The 19,156-nt window shown below is 35.7% G+C and overlaps 2 protein-coding genes across 7 annotated transcripts; both read left to right on the top strand.

Moving 5' to 3' along the window:
* The first annotated feature begins 2,887 nt into the window (after nucleotides 1-2,887).
* LOC113349787 lies at nucleotides 2,888-6,783 on the top strand. 2 transcript variants are annotated; one of them, XM_026593819.1, is made up of 7 exons: nucleotides 2,888-3,087; nucleotides 3,580-3,621; nucleotides 4,031-4,456; nucleotides 4,540-5,133; nucleotides 5,244-5,318; nucleotides 5,408-5,542; nucleotides 6,244-6,783. In XM_026593819.1, the coding sequence occupies exons 4-7, from the start codon at nucleotides 4,669-4,671 to the stop codon at nucleotides 6,511-6,513; spliced, it is 945 nt and encodes a 314-aa protein (XP_026449604.1). In that variant the 5' UTR covers nucleotides 2,888-3,087; nucleotides 3,580-3,621; nucleotides 4,031-4,456; nucleotides 4,540-4,668; the 3' UTR covers nucleotides 6,514-6,783. The 2 variants fall into 2 exon arrangements, with proteins under 2 accessions (XP_026449604.1, XP_026449603.1); XM_026593818.1 differs by having other exon boundaries at nucleotides 4,028-4,456.
* A 345-nt stretch (nucleotides 6,784-7,128) lies between these two features.
* Nucleotides 7,129-13,943, top strand: LOC113349786. 5 transcript variants are annotated; one of them, XM_026593817.1, is made up of 7 exons: nucleotides 7,209-7,470; nucleotides 8,511-10,199; nucleotides 10,328-11,219; nucleotides 11,846-11,940; nucleotides 12,049-12,572; nucleotides 12,674-12,741; nucleotides 13,713-13,943. In XM_026593817.1, the coding sequence occupies exons 3-6, from the start codon at nucleotides 10,924-10,926 to the stop codon at nucleotides 12,683-12,685; spliced, it is 927 nt and encodes a 308-aa protein (XP_026449602.1). In that variant the 5' UTR covers nucleotides 7,209-7,470; nucleotides 8,511-10,199; nucleotides 10,328-10,923; the 3' UTR covers nucleotides 12,686-12,741; nucleotides 13,713-13,943. The 5 variants fall into 5 exon arrangements, with proteins under 5 accessions (XP_026449599.1, XP_026449600.1, XP_026449598.1 ...); XM_026593814.1 differs by having other exon boundaries at nucleotides 7,129-7,470; nucleotides 10,383-11,219; nucleotides 11,846-12,572; XM_026593815.1 differs by having other exon boundaries at nucleotides 7,129-7,470; nucleotides 10,368-11,219; nucleotides 11,846-12,572.
* The last annotated feature ends 5,213 nt before the right edge of the window (nucleotides 13,944-19,156 follow it).

Genomic DNA, 19,156 nt, shown 5'->3' with positions numbered 1-19,156 from the left:
GGACAGTTAGATTTTGATATTGTTTAAATGGACAAAAATGTAAAAATAGGCAGGATGTAACTAGTTTCATCGTGCCCATTTTCAAATATTTTTTCTTATTTTTAATTTACACAGGACGTATCAAGTTTCATCCTTACTATTTTTTAAATTTAAGTTAGGATGAAACCAGTTTCATCTTACTATTTTTTTTTTGGCAATTTCACCCAAACTATTTTTTACTCGTCTATTTGAACCGTGGTTTAAAAATATTTGGACAAGTGACCCATTTTCCGATTTCAAAACCATATTACGGATTGAGTTATCCCAGATGCATAGATCTTTTATTTTTATTTTGCAAGTTCTCATGATGACCAGATGAGACTCATCTAGCTGTACCCAGGTTATGCATGATATTACCTATTGGAGAATCCTTTGCTGGACCAATGGACAAATCAACGAAGTCAGAGGTCTTAGTATTTTCTTCGATTAGAACACTCAGCATTACTAAATCTAAACATTTGGATGATGTGGTTAATTATTCATTAACCAGCATTATATAATTAGGATTTTGACCAAGGATCTTAAGTATATGGAGGGAGGATGTCTATACAAGGTGGACAACGCCCTGATCAAAGATTCAAAATCTAAATACTACTACTGCTTTGATACTTATTAGAACTGATTGATAGATTAGATTACGTCGGGTAAGGATTTTGAACTTTTGTTCCAAACTTCGAAGACATACATTTAACGTTGTTACTATCTACTGTCTAGATTTTCTCGTAGGTGATGTCCCATCCCTTCATCCAATATCTACGCAACACGTAATAAGTTGCTTAGAGATCATTGTCTGTTGTTCCCTCTGTTTAAATTAGACTGATACTGAAATCGACTGATTTAACCTCAATCTCATTTGTCTAGTTAATCTTATTACAGAAAAACGGTGGAGGCGTGCATAATGATGATATGTCATATATGTAGTTGAGAAAGTAAAAGGTAATAAGCTATGGATGGGACTACACATGGTGAAATGCTGATCCATCAAGTCTTAGGTTGTTTGTCTAATCAAAACAACGTTAATATCTACGAAGGGTAGTTGTGTCAGATGATATAATATTGCATATGGATCTCTCTAGATGAGTACCGTGGCTAGCATGTTTCCTTCTCTGAATCATTATAATAAGATGTCTGGGTATTCTATAACTTAAGTAGATTTTAGTAGTTCTATGTTTCTAACCTTCCAATGCATCGTGGTTTTCATTTCGTATTGTCAGAACAAGGATTATGGGTTGAGTCTCTTTTCAAATGAAAGATTTAATCAAAGTTGATTAAATTAGATATTATATAATGGTAGAGGGAAACCCTGTTTCACCTTAAACACAATCATTTTCTCTTTCACTCGAACGAGTGGGAGAAAGTCTTTCCTGTACGGCTCTTTATTTGCCCTTTGAGAGAAAGTAACACTTAGTATGTGTATATACGGTTGACCAAATCCCGTTTGAGAATAAAATGGAGTATACACGACTGACCAATCCCGTTCGAAAAAAAAGAAGAGTACACACAGTTAATGGTCAGCCGTTTAAATAAGTTATGACATTTAAAACTTCAAAATAAATTCCCGCCATTGTAAATAGTTTTATATATCTTAAAAATTAAAACATTTTCCAAAACGACACATAATTAGCCATGTAGTGTTTAATGTTCTCTATCCCGTGGTAGAAATGACATTCTATCACATAGATTCTCATTCATTTTGAAAGTAACCTTTCATAGGGGCGGCATTGTTTATTAGAGGGACGTCATTCTAATAGGACAAAAAGAGTTATTACATGATTATTCAAGGTGTCCCTTATAAAAAAAATACTGAAAATGACAAATTAATCCTCATAATTGATAATCTAGTTTAATGATGATAATCAAGTTTAATGTTAATGATTAATTTCACTTATGTTAACTCAAAATCAAAACCAAAATCAGATTTTTAGAGTTAAGAAAAAGAGAAAAAAAGTTTAGAGGAGAAGGTCAATCTCAATCAATTGAAGAAATTAACCAACAAAATGAAGAACCAGGACCTGAAAATGATCGGGTATACTTCTAAATTAGTCCCAACTAGCTTTTTGTTGCTCAAAGTTATCTAAAATACGTAAAAAAATTCATTTTTTTTTTACATTTTCAGAGCTAATTACGGTTGGAATTTTGCTCATAACCAACCGTAAATCGAAGATACGGTTCGTAAAAGATGAACTACCAATCGTAACTGGTTAAATTTGAAGAAAACTCAATCGTAAGACCAGTTACGGTTGGTAACTAAATGCTCGATACCAACCGTAACTCAGTTATGGTTGGTAACCAAATGCTCGATACCAACCGTAACTGAGTTACGGTTGGTAACTAAATGCTCGATACCAACCGTAATTGAGTTACGGTTCGTAAACTAAAATGGTTACCAACCGTAACTGAATAAAATTCTCAGATATAAGAACATACGGTTGGTAATTGAACTATTACCAACCGTAACAACATCAAAATATCCAGTTACGGTTCGTAATTGAGTTAAAATCAACCGTAACTCACATAAATCCAGAAATTTCAATTTCAATTTTCATCTAACACTAGTGGAAGAGGGGTTAAAATGACCCACCGAATCGACCCCCACTGACGGTCAACGGGCCGGTGACCAGTCAAGACGGTCCTAGCTGTGATAAATTACCAGAGCACATCCCAGTGTGCTATCAACGGTCGTTTCATAAAAAATTTAATTACCCCTATGTCCCCGATTCATGGACCGACACCACGACCGCTAGACTCAGTTAATTCAGTGCTAATTTTCTCGCCCGGGAAATCTAACTCGTTTCCCACCATTCCTCACCTAGTTATTATCGGTGATATATATCTCCCATTCTCTCTCTCCATTAGTTTCATTCACAGCTCCTCCCCATTATTCATTCACGGAGAAAAATGAAAACCACCCAAAATTTCTTTTATCTCCTCTCTCAGAACTCATCCATTGATGACGAATTAAGCCCTTAAATCAGAAACCCTCACTAAGATTAAACTTTTACATATCTTAATCGAGCAGCAGTTAGGTTTAATTTTCAAAATCACCAGGTACAGGTATACAGTTAGGATTTTTGATTGAAGTTTTCTTGTTCTTCTCCTTTTCTTTTAACAATAATTGTTCTATTGTTTGATTTCAAGTAAATCTCACGAGCTTAGTTGTAGTTCATATCTTCCTCAGGCAAGTTAGGGTTTTGGATTCAATTTTTTTTTATTGGTCGATTTTGTTCATGGGGTTTAACAATAATTGTTCTTTTGGTTGATTTCAGATTAATCTCAAGAGCTTAATTGTAGTTCATATCTTCCTCAGGCAAGTTAGGGTTTTGGATTTTTTTTTTTTTTTTAATTGGTTGATTTTGTTCATGGGGCTTAACAATAATTGTTCTTTTGGTTGATTTTAGGTTAATCTTAAGAGCTTAATTGTTGTTCGTATCTTCCTCAGGCAAGTTAGGGTTTTGGATTCAATTTTTTTTCTCTTTTTCTTTTACTGGTCGATTTTGTTCATATGGGTTTAACCACAACTGTTTTATTGGTTGATTTCAGGTGGATCTGACAGCTTAAGTTGAAGTTCAAAAATTTCAAGAGGTATATCTAACTTTCTTTGATTTGGATGATAATTTTTTGGTTTATGAGTTTGAATCTAGTGTATGGATCACATATTAGAGTCAGTTAAGTGATATTGTTGATTCTGTTGTTAGTATGGTTAAGTGATATTGTTGATTCTGATTTGGATAATAATTTTTAGTATGGATCACGTTTTAGTTTTAATCTTGTCGAACAGAATCATGTTTTAGTGTTGTTGCTGTTGTTAGTATAGTTTTACTTTGTTCTTCCTTTTGGAAATTTGCATTGTTAATATTAGTTGTTGTTGTTGTTTTAGGTGATGGATTAATAATATGTTATTCAATTTTGAGCATAATAATCTTTTTTAATTAGTTCCTTCTGTTGAATGATTTCTGATTTCTGATTGTTGTTCAAAATGATTTTGTAGTAGATAACTATGTCGAGACATCCTCTTACTAGTAGCAGTCGATCTCGGACTGCAAGAACCAGGTCTGCAAGTACTACTCCAAGTGCATCTCCTTGGCCGGCGGCTTTGCTCAATTCACAAGGGTCCCCATCAACTGATAGTGGTCACATTGCTGCAAGTACTACTCTAAGTGAAGATCATTGGCCGGAGGCTTTGCTCAATTCACAAGGGTGCCATCAACTGATAGTGGTCACATTGCTGCAAGTACAAGCGAAGGGAGTCTTCATCGTGTGTCTTCGTCAGATGGCGATCATTCTCCGAGACATGGTAATGAGAATCAGGCTGAAGGAGATGGATGGCATGAGGCTATGCATCAACCAAATAATGAAGCTGCAAATAATGAAGCTGCAAATAATGAAGCTGCAAATACGGAGGAAAGCGGGATTAATGGTAACACAACATTGTATTTCAGCTTTTTTTATGTCATTATTATAGTATGTTATCAAGTTCTAATTTGTTTATGTTTTCTGCAGATGGTCACCTATTGGAGATCAAGTTCAATTCTATGGGGAAACCAATAGAAGATGGTTCTAAGAAATATGCTACCAGGGTTGGAACAATAGCCAGGAGTATTGTCCCACCACATCACGAAGATTGGAGAGATGTTCCTTTGGTTCTTAAGGAAGAAATCTGGAGAGCTTTTCAAGAATGAATACAGGGTACCTGAAATCATCAAATCCAAGGCTCTAAGGATGGTAAACAAATCATGGAAGAACAAAAAGACCACCCTAAGGAAGTGGTCTGTTATTCCAAACAAATCATGGAATAACAGACCAAATGGTGTGAAGAGAGAGGATTGGGATAAACTTGTGGACTTGCATGATTCGGAAGCAGATAAGATACTAAGGGAGATAGGGAAGGAATCAAGGAAGCTTCTGAAAGCTTTACATACTACTGGAAGGGATGGTATTGCACACCGTCGACGTGTTATGGAACAACAATCTCCAAATGGTAGTGTAAGCCGATCTGTTGTGTACTTGGCTACACATGTTTACAAAGAAATACCTCAAGAAGCACTTGAATTAATGGACCCCAACTGCTATGAAGTAAAATGCAGAGAATATGTTGTAAGTTCAAGTTTCTTGTTTGGTTTTCATTCACTATATCATATATTATTCTTTGTTGGTTTTCTTTGCAATTTTTTTTCCGCTTACATACAATCTGATATGCTTTGCAGGCACAAGTAAGAGAGCTTAATGAAACTGAGCAGTATAGAGATGAAACCCATTTGGACAGAGATGCAGTTGCCAAGGTGAGTTCACATGAATTTGTGTTGTTTCCCAAAAAAAATAAACTTGTTACTTACTATCTAGCTAACTGATTTTGTTTACTTCTTTGTAGGTGTTTGGAGTTGATGATAGAGGTTGTGTTCGAGGAATGGGAGGTGGGATACCCAAGACTGAACTAATTGCTTCTAAAGTTCCTAGGGAGCAGTTAAGACAGCAAGTGCTGAAGACTAGAGCTGTAGAAGATCGGGTCCGTAATCTCGAAGAAACTGTTGACCCTAATGACCGGTCTAAGTTGCAATTCTAACCCCAGTAATTCTAATGCTCAGTTAATAACATTCTATAACTAGTTTTTAATTTGCAACTCATTAACATTGTTCTAACCTCTTTGTCTAGCAAAAGGAAATATTCATTTTTACTTAAAATCTTGGTATACGAGTGCTCAGTGTGCAAAGTGCTTTCATCTACCAAATGTCATTTTATTTACAAAATGACAATATCATTAGTTACTTGGTATGCAGTGCCTATGTTTGTGCCACTAAGATTTGTATTTTACAATTAAATGAACTCTTTGCCAGATTGTATGATTTATATGGGTTTTGTAAATCTAACTGACATTAATAACTAGTGGTGATTTTGCTTAATTCTTATTTGTATGCTAGCGAGCAATTAGATGAATAACTTGGTGGATATGGGTGTGTAAAAATTAGTTGAAGTATGTTACACAGTGAGATGAGATTGGACATGGATGCAACATATATACTTACATATTTGTATTCATCTACTTTTGATTGGTTGTATTAGCCATAATAGATGTATTGATTGTTAATAATAGTTTGGACTCAAGAGTATGTTATGTATACATTGTGTTGTTTCCATTCTCATAAACCATCTCTTTTCTGTACACCAGTATAATCTTATTGCCATATTGGATGTGCTTATCATCTGCAGGGTATGAATGGTGGTGGTTTTCAACCAGCTGGATCTCAGCGGGTAATTCTGAAGAACATGAGAAAGAGAGCTGTTGCAGTAGGCTATATATTTACCAATAGGCCTCCAATAGATGATGAATTTCATTTGGTCCTCATTGATGAAATATGTTTACTTTCTGAGAGTCTCTGTGAAGGTGATGGAATATTTAGAGATGTTTCCATAGGTGACAAGGTTATGTGGCCACAACACTATGTTTTCCCAGTTACCGCAGGTGGTGATGCCTTTTAATGAATTTGGAGTTCTGGTTCTATGTGGAGGTTTGGGACTTTTTTTTGGGTATATATATACATGGTTGGTATACATGTAAGTTTTTCGGATATATTACGTACTCGGCAATATATGTAACTAGTTATGGGAATATCTTTTTTGAGATGTAAGTATTTTGGGTTAGACTTGCAAGTTTGTATGGTTTTGAGTCTCATCTTCTTCTTTTTTGTGATGAAGAAGAGATTCAAAACATGTAAAGAAGTGTCTTGCAATAGATATGTAGCTTCAGCAGGTTTCAGAGCCCTGCTTTTATCTAATGAATATATTAGTATCAATGTTGTTCAGTTTTTAACATTTTTTGAATTTTATTCAATTGTTTCAATCTACCAAATATATCAAAGCTTTCAACTTCATTTTTCAGTCTTCTAGTCAATAATACTTTGCACAAACTTCAGATGTGTACTTATGATCCAAATTCTTAGAAATGACATATAAATGGTAGATACACAATCACTTTACCATACAGAAATTGCAGTCCTGACTCTTTAGATTTAGTACTATGAAGAGGACTTCCATTCAGCTCAGTCAGTTACAAACCTGACTCATTTCAGACAAAAGCTGCTGAGAGGCGATTCAGCCCATTCAACTGAGTCAGTTATAGATCTGACTCGTTTTAGACCACAAACTTCTTATCTAGAAAAAAGGAAATCTCGATCTCTCATAAACTTATCTCTTTTTCTTTCCTTACTCTCTCTCATTGTTTATTTCTGCAAACTTTCTCAGGCAATATCAATTCTCATCGAAAAATTGTATCATCGAATTGATATACAGCATTGTAATTCACAACAAATTATGAGGTAGTCAGGGTCTTTATTCCGCGACAAATTTATTAAGCTTTTAACTCTAACTTGAGAGGATTTATGAAGTGAAGAAACAATGATTTGATTTCAGAACTCAACAGATCAACAATCTCATAAGGTAAATTCTTAATTCTAAGTTAAAATTTGTCTGGGTCTACTAATTTGAATTTTAGTTGGAAAATTTTGGTTAGTATACAACATTGTTGCAAACCAAAGACTCTGACTTTAAAACTGTATTTAAGTTTATTTGTTTGGTGATGAATGATATGTAGAATCAGATCAGTCATGACTATATTATTGTTTTGTTTTTTTTTATTTTGACCTTAGAGGTAAGGACTTTGAAAAACAACGACAAGTTTCGACAAGTTTAAATACAGTTTCTTCTTGATCTTCTCAATTTAATAGTACAGATGCAAGAATTCTAAACAAAGATCTACTACTACCAGTTACAGCTTCATACACAGAGAAATACCTCTTCTCTTGCAATGCCCATAGAATTGATATGCAATCACCTAATCCTACAAAAACTTCTGAAACAATACTAGTACTCATTTCTGAAATGTGATATCGAAGTATCGAGCTCTTCTTCTTCTCTATATACTATGCCAAATGAAGAAGATGAAGAAACAATCTTTATAGAAGAATTCAACAAAATATAGTGCTATCTGTGTATGTACATACAGATACTTCTTTGAAATCGCGCGATTTGGACTTCAAAGTTTTGATTAGTTATTGCAGAGAAATTTGTTGGGAGTTTCTAGGATGCTTCCTTTTCTTGATATTCTTTTTTTCTATGTAAGAGTGTTGACTACGACGGTTTCCTGAAATCTAACTTAAGAAACCAACAGATTTCAAGAAAATGATCAACAAAGACACCTAAATCTGAAAATAAAATATCATAAATTAAAAATTTGTAGGACTAGTTGTGAATTTGTATATTGTGATTGGCTAAAAAGGAGTTGCGAATTCCACTTACCTTGTGATTTCTTATCTTCTTCTTGGACATTTAGAAGTTGACCCATGCTGGCGTAATGGTGTTGAGAAAAATGTATTACTAACTGCCGAACATGATTAACCTTTCTACTTGTGATGATATTCATAAATAATTTAGCCCTTTTTATTTTGTGGGTTCTGATTTGCGTATGCCCTGTTTTGCAGATGTTTCGACATCGTGTAACTACTCCAAGTAAATAATGGATGACTGCACCCAAGGGTTCACCTCGATGGATTAAAGGTGTTCAATCTTTCATCCAATTTACAGAAGAGAGTCTTGGTGTAGGTATCAAAGAATTTCGATGTCCTTGCATGAAATGTAAGAATTTTGGTAGTTTACCAAAATCTCTAGATGATGTACATGGGGATATCCTTGATAATGGGTTCTTACTGTCATTCCGAATATGGATCCATCATGGAGAGCAAGCTCGGGTGAATAATGTTAATGCTCCCACCTTACCTGCAAATAATGTTGTGAATTATGCTGCTGTGTCTCATTCGAAAATATATGACTTGTTCAATGAGGCGCATGGAGGTGTACTTGGTCTTGATACCGCTGCAGAATGTCTTAATGATCCTGATCACCTGCCGGTTGCTACTGTTGAAGATTTTTCTGGTGTCAATGTTCAAGATAAGGCTACTGTCGATTGCAAGAAGAGGTTGAAGGATGCAATGCAACCCTTATTTCCAGGTTGTGGTGATGAACATACAAAACTGTCAGCAACAGTTGAGTTGTTAAGTATGCAGGCAAGGTATCAATGTTCTGATGTTTTCATGACAGAGTTATTGGGATATATGAAAACTATTCTACCAGCTGGGAACACGTTACCATCTACTTGTAGTAAATCTAAGCAGATGATCAACCCATTTCAGTTGCCGGTGCAAATTATTCATGCTTGTATTAACAATTGTATTCTCTATTGCAAGGAGTATGCCAATGATGATAAGTGTCCTAAATGTGGTGAAAGTAGATGGCAAAAACCACCAGAAGGGAGTAGTCCAACTGCTAAAAAGGTTTCGGTGAAGAGACTAAGGTATTTTCCGGTCACAGAAAGGTTACAACGGATGTATGGCACCGCGTGGATTGCTGAGTTGATGACATGGTATGCTAAGGTTCAAGAAAGTGCTACACACATGAGACATCCGGTGGATTCTGCACAGTGGAAGGAGATTGATAAGAAGTGGCCTGAGTTTGCTTCAGAAAAAAGAAATGTTCATCTAGGATTAACAACAGATGGTTTTAATCCTTTTGGAATGATGAGCACGCACATTACTTGGCCTGTTATGATTGTTTGTTACAACCTTCCACCATCTGAATGCACGACAAAGGATTTCACAATGTTAACCCTGCTGATTCCTGGTCCACTTGGTCCCAACCATAACATTGATGTTTATTTGCAGCCACTGATCGACGAGTTAAATGAGTTATGGTCACTTGGAGCAATAACCTACGATGCACATACGAAGACTGACTTTACAATGAGAGCAATGTTGTTGTGGTGTATACATGACTTTCCTGCGTATGCGCATGTTTCTGGTTTGCGAACTTCTGGAAAACATGGTTGTCCTGTGTGTGGAGAAAATACAGAGGCATTTTGGCTAAAATGCGGTTCCAAATTTTCTTATATGGGTCATAGAAGGTTTCTAAGAGATCGGTTTCACCCTTATAGAAAGAAAACATCCCAATTCAACGGAAGAGAGGATTTAAGGGTTGCACCAAGACGTTTGAGTGGCGGTGAACTGTTCCACAAGACAGCAACTGCAGATAAATAATTTGGGAAGTTGGTAAAGCGGCCTGCCGTTGATTCTCCTTGGTCAAAGAGGTCAATCTTTTTTCAGCTCCCGTATTGGAAGGTAAATTTTACATCTCCTTGGCCTCATGATGTCTGCAAAACTCAGTCAGAGCAAAATCTTTCCCTACTTTAGTGTAATATGTTTTTTTGTTTGTTATTTTTTTCTAATGTCTAACTTAATCTTATTAGTTTCTACAAATCCGGCACAATGTGGATGTCATGCATGTAGAATAGAATTTTGCAGAGAATCTGTTTGGAACTTTTATGTGCCATAAAGATAAGTCTAAGGATGGGGCTCCAGCGCGAAGAGATTTAAAAATGCTAAACTTAAAGCCTAGCCTGTGGTTGATGGAAAGGAATGGAAGAGACATACTCCCTCCTGCACCTTATTGGATGTCTAAGAAAGAAAGGGAAGTTATTTGTAAAACTTTCAGCACACTTAAAGTTCCAATTGGTTACAGTGGGAATTGGAAAAAAAAAGTATGCTTGAAAGAGTTCCAATTGAAGGATCTAAAGTCGCACGACTATCACATCCTTATGCAGGGTTTAATGCCTATTTTTTTAATGCATTGTTTCAAAAAACAGAAACCTTTGCGCGAGGCAGTTAGAAACTTGTCGTTGTTTTTCAAAGTCATTACCTCTAAGGTTATTGAACGTGCTGAGCTTCGTGTAATGCATGATCGTGTCGTGGAGTCCTTATGCGTGTTTACCAATTGGAGTCCTTATTCTTTTGCTTTATTCTTTTATCAACTCAGTAAACTTACAAATACTTGTTTACCAATTGTATGTGCAGGATGATGAGAGTCTACAAGGTTCTTGGTCGCAACAAGAATTATATAGAAGACTCTATTACAAGACAGCATGACGTTAATGAAGGAGCGCGCCGTTGCGGCGAGATCCTTCCCGATGCGAAGCGAAAGTTTTTTAAGTGTCGTGGAAAGATAGAGAAGCCCTGTGATGCTTATGAAGGTCCATACCCAGTTGGTTCGCAAGGAAAATCATGTTCATTAACCAACTTACAGTATGAACAAATTCGTTTGTGGATATTGAGACACGCAGATGAAAATACTGAATGGGAAGCGTAAGTGAAACCTAAGTTTATTTCTCTTACATTCATTTCATTACACTGTAAAAAGTAACCTTCTAACTTTCGCTTATGGTGTTTTATTGTTGGATTTGTTAACTGTTTTAGGTTCTAATATGCGACGTGTACGTAATGAGTTACTTTCCAGCTAACTTTCATGATATGCGCACCTTCTTCTTTTAAATATATTGAGCCCTGTAGCGTCTAGACAACTGATTCTCACTGCACATGAGTAAACTCTCTTTTTCACTGCACACCTCCTTGTAGCAATTGAAGCAGCATTCTTAATCTTTCTTTATAGAACCTATCCCATTTTGCTTAACTGATATACATAATGTTTGAATAATCCTATGCAGTATCTGTACCATGTGGATAGGAAGTGTTCCATTGTGGAATTAAATTATGCAGACCTAGATGGAAACTTATAAGTCAATTGTTAATTTGTTTTTGAGAATCATTCCTGTCTTTGGTCACCAAGGCTAAATTAACGCAAAGCACAAATCATCACATTTTAACGTTTCCTTCTTTCATTTTCGAAATTCAGCTAATCATCACATTTACACTTTAAAAAGTAACCTTCTAACTTTCGCTTTATTTCCTTTTCTTTCTTTTTTATGTGACAGGAAATACGCTATATATCTTCGCAACTTTAACCAAAGTCGTATGGGAAGGATGAAGTGTTTGGACTACATTCCGTGGCTACAAGAACAACTTGAAGGCAATTCCATGACAGATTTCCGTAGGCTGGCAATTGGTCCTTCCTTTTCGGCAGTTTCGTATAATGCATACTTTATTAATGGATATCTTTTCTATACAACTGATGCAGAAAAAGGTTTTAGTACACAAAATAGTGGAGTTACCATGGATGCTTGTACCAGTTTCAGAGCAAGTTTGAGAGATACTAACCTTGTCGATGATGATACTACATACTACGGAATTCTGCAAGATATATTTGAAGTGGACTATGGAGTTTTCACAGAATTTGTTTTTAACTGTCATTGGGTGCGAATGGAAGACAAAGTAAAGGGATCATATGTAGATCGAGATACAAACTCAAGGTTTGTCAACTTCGAAAGGTTTATGAGGAGCTCAAGAGAAGCCGACGAGCCATTCATCCATGCTTCTCAAGCTAGACAAGTTTTTTACTGCCAAGATGTGACAAGGAAGCATTGGAATTTGGTTTTGGAATCTCCAATAAGATCACACCCCAATAAGAACGCTTATGAAGATCTATTTGTCTTTACTGGAGTCGCGAATGAAGCTCCATCAATTTCGACAACTGTTGGAGATGATGAGTATTGGAATGGAGATGCTCAGGCCAATGATGAGTATTGGGATCAATATGCTGAGGTAAAAACTGTTATTCAGTTCCCTATTTAGTTGCTTTTTTCTTTTTACCTTTTTTATGTACATAGAGATTTGAACATTGATTCAACTCTTGATGTTGGCAGGAAATTACCTGAATGTGGATTGTGGCATATATGCAATCATGTAGACAGTTACACCTAATTACAGAAAGGTAAACCTTGTCTCTTAAATCAATTTACAATGAATCAGTTACTTTTCCTGCCATAATTTTGAAAGTTAGAAGAACAAGGAAACAGGAAGGCATTATATTGTTAAGTAAATGATATGATCTTGATTTCTATAAGGCACGCATGCCTGCGAAGAACATCGTATAGTGGCATTTTTCTTGAACTAGTATTATTACAAACAAAAAAGAACTTGGTAACGTGGATGGTGAATTCTAGGGTCCCTATGCTTGTTTGACACCAAATTTAGTGCAAGTTCTGAAATTGTTTTCTTAGTTTAGTTTTGTCTATGTCATAGTGTATCACTTATTACCAAATGAGCTGAGATGGATTGACGCGTGTCATCCTAAATTTTATTGAAGTAGTTTATAGAGTGCTCTATACTTTCTGAACTGTTTATATTTCAGTTGCACTCTATGCTGCAAAAGTAGTTTATAGAGTGCTCTATACTTTCTTTCTCCACTGGTTACCATGCTTCACTAGTAATTCAAAATTCTTTTGTTAGAATTGTGTGAAATTGAACTGATCCTGAGGTGCAGTGGTAGCACATGATGAGCTTGTATTTGTAAAAGTCAAAGAACCAATAATATGATCTTATCCTTATATATGGTAATGAATGAAAACATGGGTTTACTGAGGGAAGCTCCTAAGCATGTTGAAAATAGCTGTTAGTTGTCTAAAGAGACCCCCACGTTGCTCTTAGTTCAGTACAAGGGACTTGCTATTACAATTTGTCTATCTCATTATATTGCTGCTGCCGCTTGCTTGTCTTCGTTAAATTTGATGAACATATTGGCAGATTTTACTTCCTGTTACAGTGTTTAAAATTGTCTTCGTTAAATTTGATGAACATATTGGCAGATTTTACTTCCTGTTACAGTGTTTAAAATTGTTTAGTTCGTTTGGTTATTCATCTTGGGGCCTCTCTGCAATTTTGCTGATGGATTTTTCTGTGCAGGTACGCCATTATGAAGTAGAAATAACTTCTTCATCATCATCGGATTTTATAATTTTGCTGTTTAATCAATATTAGTTCATCGTTTTGTAATAGAATCCTAGAACTACATATTACACTGGTCAGAACTACATATTTAATCCTTTGTGTAATTTGAAACCAATGAATCAATGAATGTTAAATTGAATCTTTATTTGTGTGCAAGTGTAATTTGATTCTCATTTTTATTTGATTTGAAATTGGTTTTCATTTGATTTGAAATTTAAATTCTAATTTGAGTTTCATTTGATTCTCATTTGAATTCTAATTTGAGTTTCATTTGAATTCTAATTTGACTTTCATTTGGGTTTCATTTCAGATTTAGTCAGATTCTGACAGATTCAGTCAGGCCAAGCCAATCCGAATCTTTTTTTTTATATTAAGTTTTATATCCACGACTGACTGAAGACAGTCATAAAAGTTTTTGACTGTTAACATCGGTCATTGATATAAGATTTTCAACGACCCCCAGAGACAAGTCATAGATAAAAGGACGCTCAAACAGCGACGCTTTCTTCGACTAACAAAGCAAGTCATAGATACGAGTTAAATGACTCGCTTTATTAGTCGCGAAACTGCTGATTTCCACTAGTGTAAAACCCAAATTTTTGATAGAAATTAAACTTAAATCGAATAAAATAAACAAAATCGTAACTGGGTTTTCAAAACATACCTTATATAAGTCATTACACTATACTTGATTAATTTTCGAATCATCGATTAATCGAAGATGATGAAATTTGAGTTTTAATGGAGGTTACGGTTGATGGGAGGAGGAGAAGAGAAGAAGAAAGAAAACAAATTTTCAATTTAGCTTTGATTTAGGTTAAAAAATGGGGAGGGTAATCTAGTTAATTTACACTCTTTATAGGACATCCTCTAACCAACTAGAGGAACATTACTATCACACTGCCGCCCCTCTAATAAACCATGCCGCACCTATAACAGGTTACTTTTGAAAGGGATATAGTGCTACCTAAAATACTATATATCATAGCCCTTGATCGTAGGCATAAGCTTCATTCATCCCCACCCATCGTCCAAAATTATTTTCAATTGAGGTTTTGTTTAGTAGAGCTAGGCTGTTAGGCAAGCCGATCTCACCATGAAACAAGAAAATATTACTTCATGGAGTAAATAATATTATTGTAACTGCGTAAATTCTTACAGCCCATAAGATATGAATCCAGCTGTCAGGCCCCCTAACTTTTTTTATATATTTTTTTTATAAAAATAAACAGGTAAGTAAATCAATCTAGCACCAATGTATATAGATTTAAACTCTGAAATTTTTGAGAAGCTAACAACTAAAATGCCATCATTCTTAGGCTACATAATAACAATCACGGTCAGATCCAAATGTCTGAGTGCCCATTGCATATATGATCAAGAAAAAATCATACTTAACAGGATTATGGAGAGAACCAACACTTTTATTAATACAAAATACTAACATTTTAGCCACCTATTTACACGATACAACTCTTGTTCTACAAGATTTCTATACATAGGTTTGATTGAATTCGAATAAATTACAAGATAACATATACATGACAACAAAAGTAACCATCATCTCAGACAGATGTATGCATGAAATATAAACCAAAACAACTACGAGTGCCCTTCCACAGATCCACTTGGGGTACTTACTGAATCCAAACGTAGAGTTCGCCTTGTCTTTCCCCGCCTCTCTCCATGGTAACTCCACCTGGTACTAAGAGAAAATTAAGTGAGCATAGCCCAGTGAAAATTTACATATTTCAGGTATCACAAGAAGGATATAATATAACAAGAAACATTATATAGCAGAAACGAAAGATCAATGACATAATGAAACAAAAAAGAAAGAACATTGTCCATCTGCATGAAGAGCCCACCTAAGCCATGAGTCTAGAATTGTTACATCACTAAAACAAACAAGTGGAGTATGCGCACGAGTGATTTTCCCAAAATCATAATAATATATAATATCAAAACGTGGATGACATCGTACTAAATAGTAATAAATTGGGGGATGCCAACCTACTATATAAAATAATATAACATAATAATGCTCAATCTGGGGAATGCCGACCTATTAAATAGTGTTCAACCGGGGGTTGCCAGCCTGTTAGAGCACTGCTCGGTCGAAATCGCATGCGTTGCTATATCAAGCATGTTTGTCAATGTCAGTGATCAAAATTATAAGTCCTGATTTCTAGCCTACTTATAGTTACGTCTCAGACTAGGATAGAAAGTGTAGTTGATCTCAAGACTCCATGTCGATCATCATACAAAGACGAAGAACTACTCAAGGAACTTGTGGAACTTCATCGACTAAAAGGTATGTGGAGACTTGAAACTTATCTATCACTCAAAAGTCTATCTACTCTATCTCCTATCTTGAGACAAAAATCGTATTGCTATATAGACTTTGATTATACACATTTGCTATTGCGATCCGAGTTTATCTGGCGTATCTATTTCTCGAAATATGTGTTGGTGTAGATGGTGGATTTTCGAAAAAGTCTAAAATCGTAAAACCATAATTATACATGCTCCTGATCCAGCAATCAGATGAGTATCGAGGCTCATCATCGAAGCATGAAATCTCATGTCGCAAGAACCTCTGACTGAGAATACTGTCTCTCAGAGCATATATAGATGTGCAGTCTCTCAACTGAGGCAACGACATATCTCATGAATACTAAGCAATTTCATTAATTATTTCTATATAGAATCAAATGATTCGACGGCTCCTAGACAACTTGCCTGCTAGTATAGAGCAATAACGTCTTCAGAATGTAATAATGTTTTCCCTGACTATATAAAGAAAATATGACGCTTCAACAAGCTCATATTACTCAACTCTCAGATAATTAATGCTCCTAGACAGCATGCCTGCTAGTATAGAGCCATCAATTAATTATCTCTAATCCTTAAATTCATTAACTGAATATTCAGGAATACTCTACGTTCTTCATAATATTTCGTTACTTCAATTCGTGGTTCTTCCCAGCAGAATTCCATGGGTTAGTGATAAATATTCAACGTACGGACATCTGAGCTGCTATCGAGTAAGCCCCGACCAAAAAATGGTGCAAGTGTACTCAGCAATAATGCACTAACGAGCACCTGAATGCACGAACGAGCATTCCAAAATACGAAGGAACAGTGAACCTATACAAAATAATAAGAAAAATAATAATAAAAAAATATTAGCTAAGGCGCTAGGGGAATGGGCCCACCGGCCGTCCAGTCACGCTGTGGCCAGTCCCATGCCTAATTCTATATTTTATCGTATTTTTATTATTTTCCTTGATCTCATGAAAATCCCTTCATTTGAACAAATATCCTTCATTTTAAGGAAACTCCTCAGTTTCATGGTGTTTCCTCCGTATCAAAGAAATAATAAAAAATTAGGAAAGGTGTCGCGGGACCAAGCATACTAGCCGGCCGGTCATGCCCTAGCTCTGGCAGGTCCCACACCATGCATTCCTTATTATTTTATTTTTATTTCCTTCATCCCATGAAATTCCTTGATTTCATGATATTTCCTTCACATCAAGGAAAAGATATACAATTAGGGAAGACTCGCGGGACCGGGCCCTAGCCGGACGACCATGCCCTAGTCGTGGCCGGTCCCACACCCCCTTATTTTATTATTATTATTATTATTATTTTTTTTTAAAATTTTATTATATTATTGGATGAATATTATTACATGAAACTAGTTGGAAGCCTAACAAGCTAAGCTCCAACGACATACTAATACATTAATTGAACAGGTTGCTGTGCTAATCTACCAGCGAGCCTCATGGGTAACCTAGCCAAGGGAGCCGAAACGGCGGGAGGGGGGGCTGAGATTGTGTCACAAGGGGGGCAAACTAACACTACCTTCCATGTTAATTCCTGCAATATTACGCCATTGGGGACTCGAACCTGTGACCTCCTGGAGCGCATTAAACTTTTGGGGAACGGGGATGACCAGCTGAGCTAGGGGCCCGTTATTATTATTATTATTATTATTATTATTATAAAAGATGCCACTAAGGCTATATTGAAGAAAAAAGAGTTATTATTATTATTATTATTATTTATTTTCTTCATCTCATGGAAACTCCTTCACTTCAAGGAAACTCCTTGGTTTCAACAAACTCCTTGATTTCATGATATTCTTTAAAATCATGAAAATAATATAAAATTAGAAAAAGTGCCATGTGACCGGCTTATTGGCCGGCCGGCCATTCCTTGGCCATAGCCGGTTCCACACTTCATGATTTCTTTTTTATTATTATTTCCATCATCTTATGGAAATTCCTTAACCTTATGAAACTTCTCAATTTCATGGTATTTCCTTCAATTTCATGGTTTGACCTAATTTGTTCACATTAGGTTCAAACTCTTCCAAACAACTTGGAATTCCATAAAACGATCGGTCGGTCTTTCATCTCTTCATAATTTATTAGGTTTTATCACTTAAGGTTCAGACGAACATTATTTTAAAAAGGATCAAACCAGCATTTAATCATCTTTTCAACAACTGGTCTTCAAGATAATTTGGTATTTTGCTCACTTGAGCATCCGGGCGTTACATGATCGACTCATCATCCCATGTAGTCGGTCCCTCTTTCACTCTGTGGTTGATTTTCAATAAATCATCAATTGATCAAAATTAGGGTTTCGGATCCCATGATCAACATTCTAATTAATTATACTCGGTTCAGTTACTAGTATTTTAAATTAATATTTTATTTTGGTCATGCTACCAATAATTCATCAAACAAGCAACATTTGCTCAGATGAGAAATATTTGCTCAGACTAAGGAATATTGGTTCAACTATCAATATTCAACAATCCATCGAACGAGCAATATTTGCTCACCTTAACTATCAACATTTACTCGAGAATTATACCTCTGTCTCAACAGACACGTTCAATTCATGAGTCTTAGAACATTCACAAATCACATTCGACTCAGCAATACAAGGACTCATCGTCCCATGAAGTCAGTAACTGACTAACTAAATACACGTCTGCCTTGCGGACTCCACAATCACGAGACATCAATCGTGTCAGATGGGGGGATATCTAGGGTTTTGGTCTGGAGGTCTACGACACGTGTGTTCGTACACACGATGAGAATGTGAGCAAGTCGTGCAATCAGTTGGAGGAGTTAGCAAAGTAGTGGATGGAACATGATTTCCACTTCCCCACTTTTTGACTCCAGCAACTGTCACACTTCATGGGATCAAGGTGTTTACGATTCTAGCAATATAAATAAGTCTCTGAATCATGATTGAAAAACAATACAATCTCTCGTCAACATACAACAAGAGATTAAGAACTCAACATCTGAGCAATTACTCTCAACATAGCAAATTCAATCAATCAGAACTTATCTTATTTCTTCACGCAGAATACACAA

This window comes from Papaver somniferum, chromosome 2, assembly GCF_003573695.1.
Source record: "Papaver somniferum cultivar HN1 chromosome 2, ASM357369v1, whole genome shotgun sequence".
Lineage (NCBI taxonomy): Eukaryota > Viridiplantae > Streptophyta > Magnoliopsida > Ranunculales > Papaveraceae > Papaver > Papaver somniferum.
This window is presented reverse-complemented; position numbering and strand designations above follow the sequence as displayed.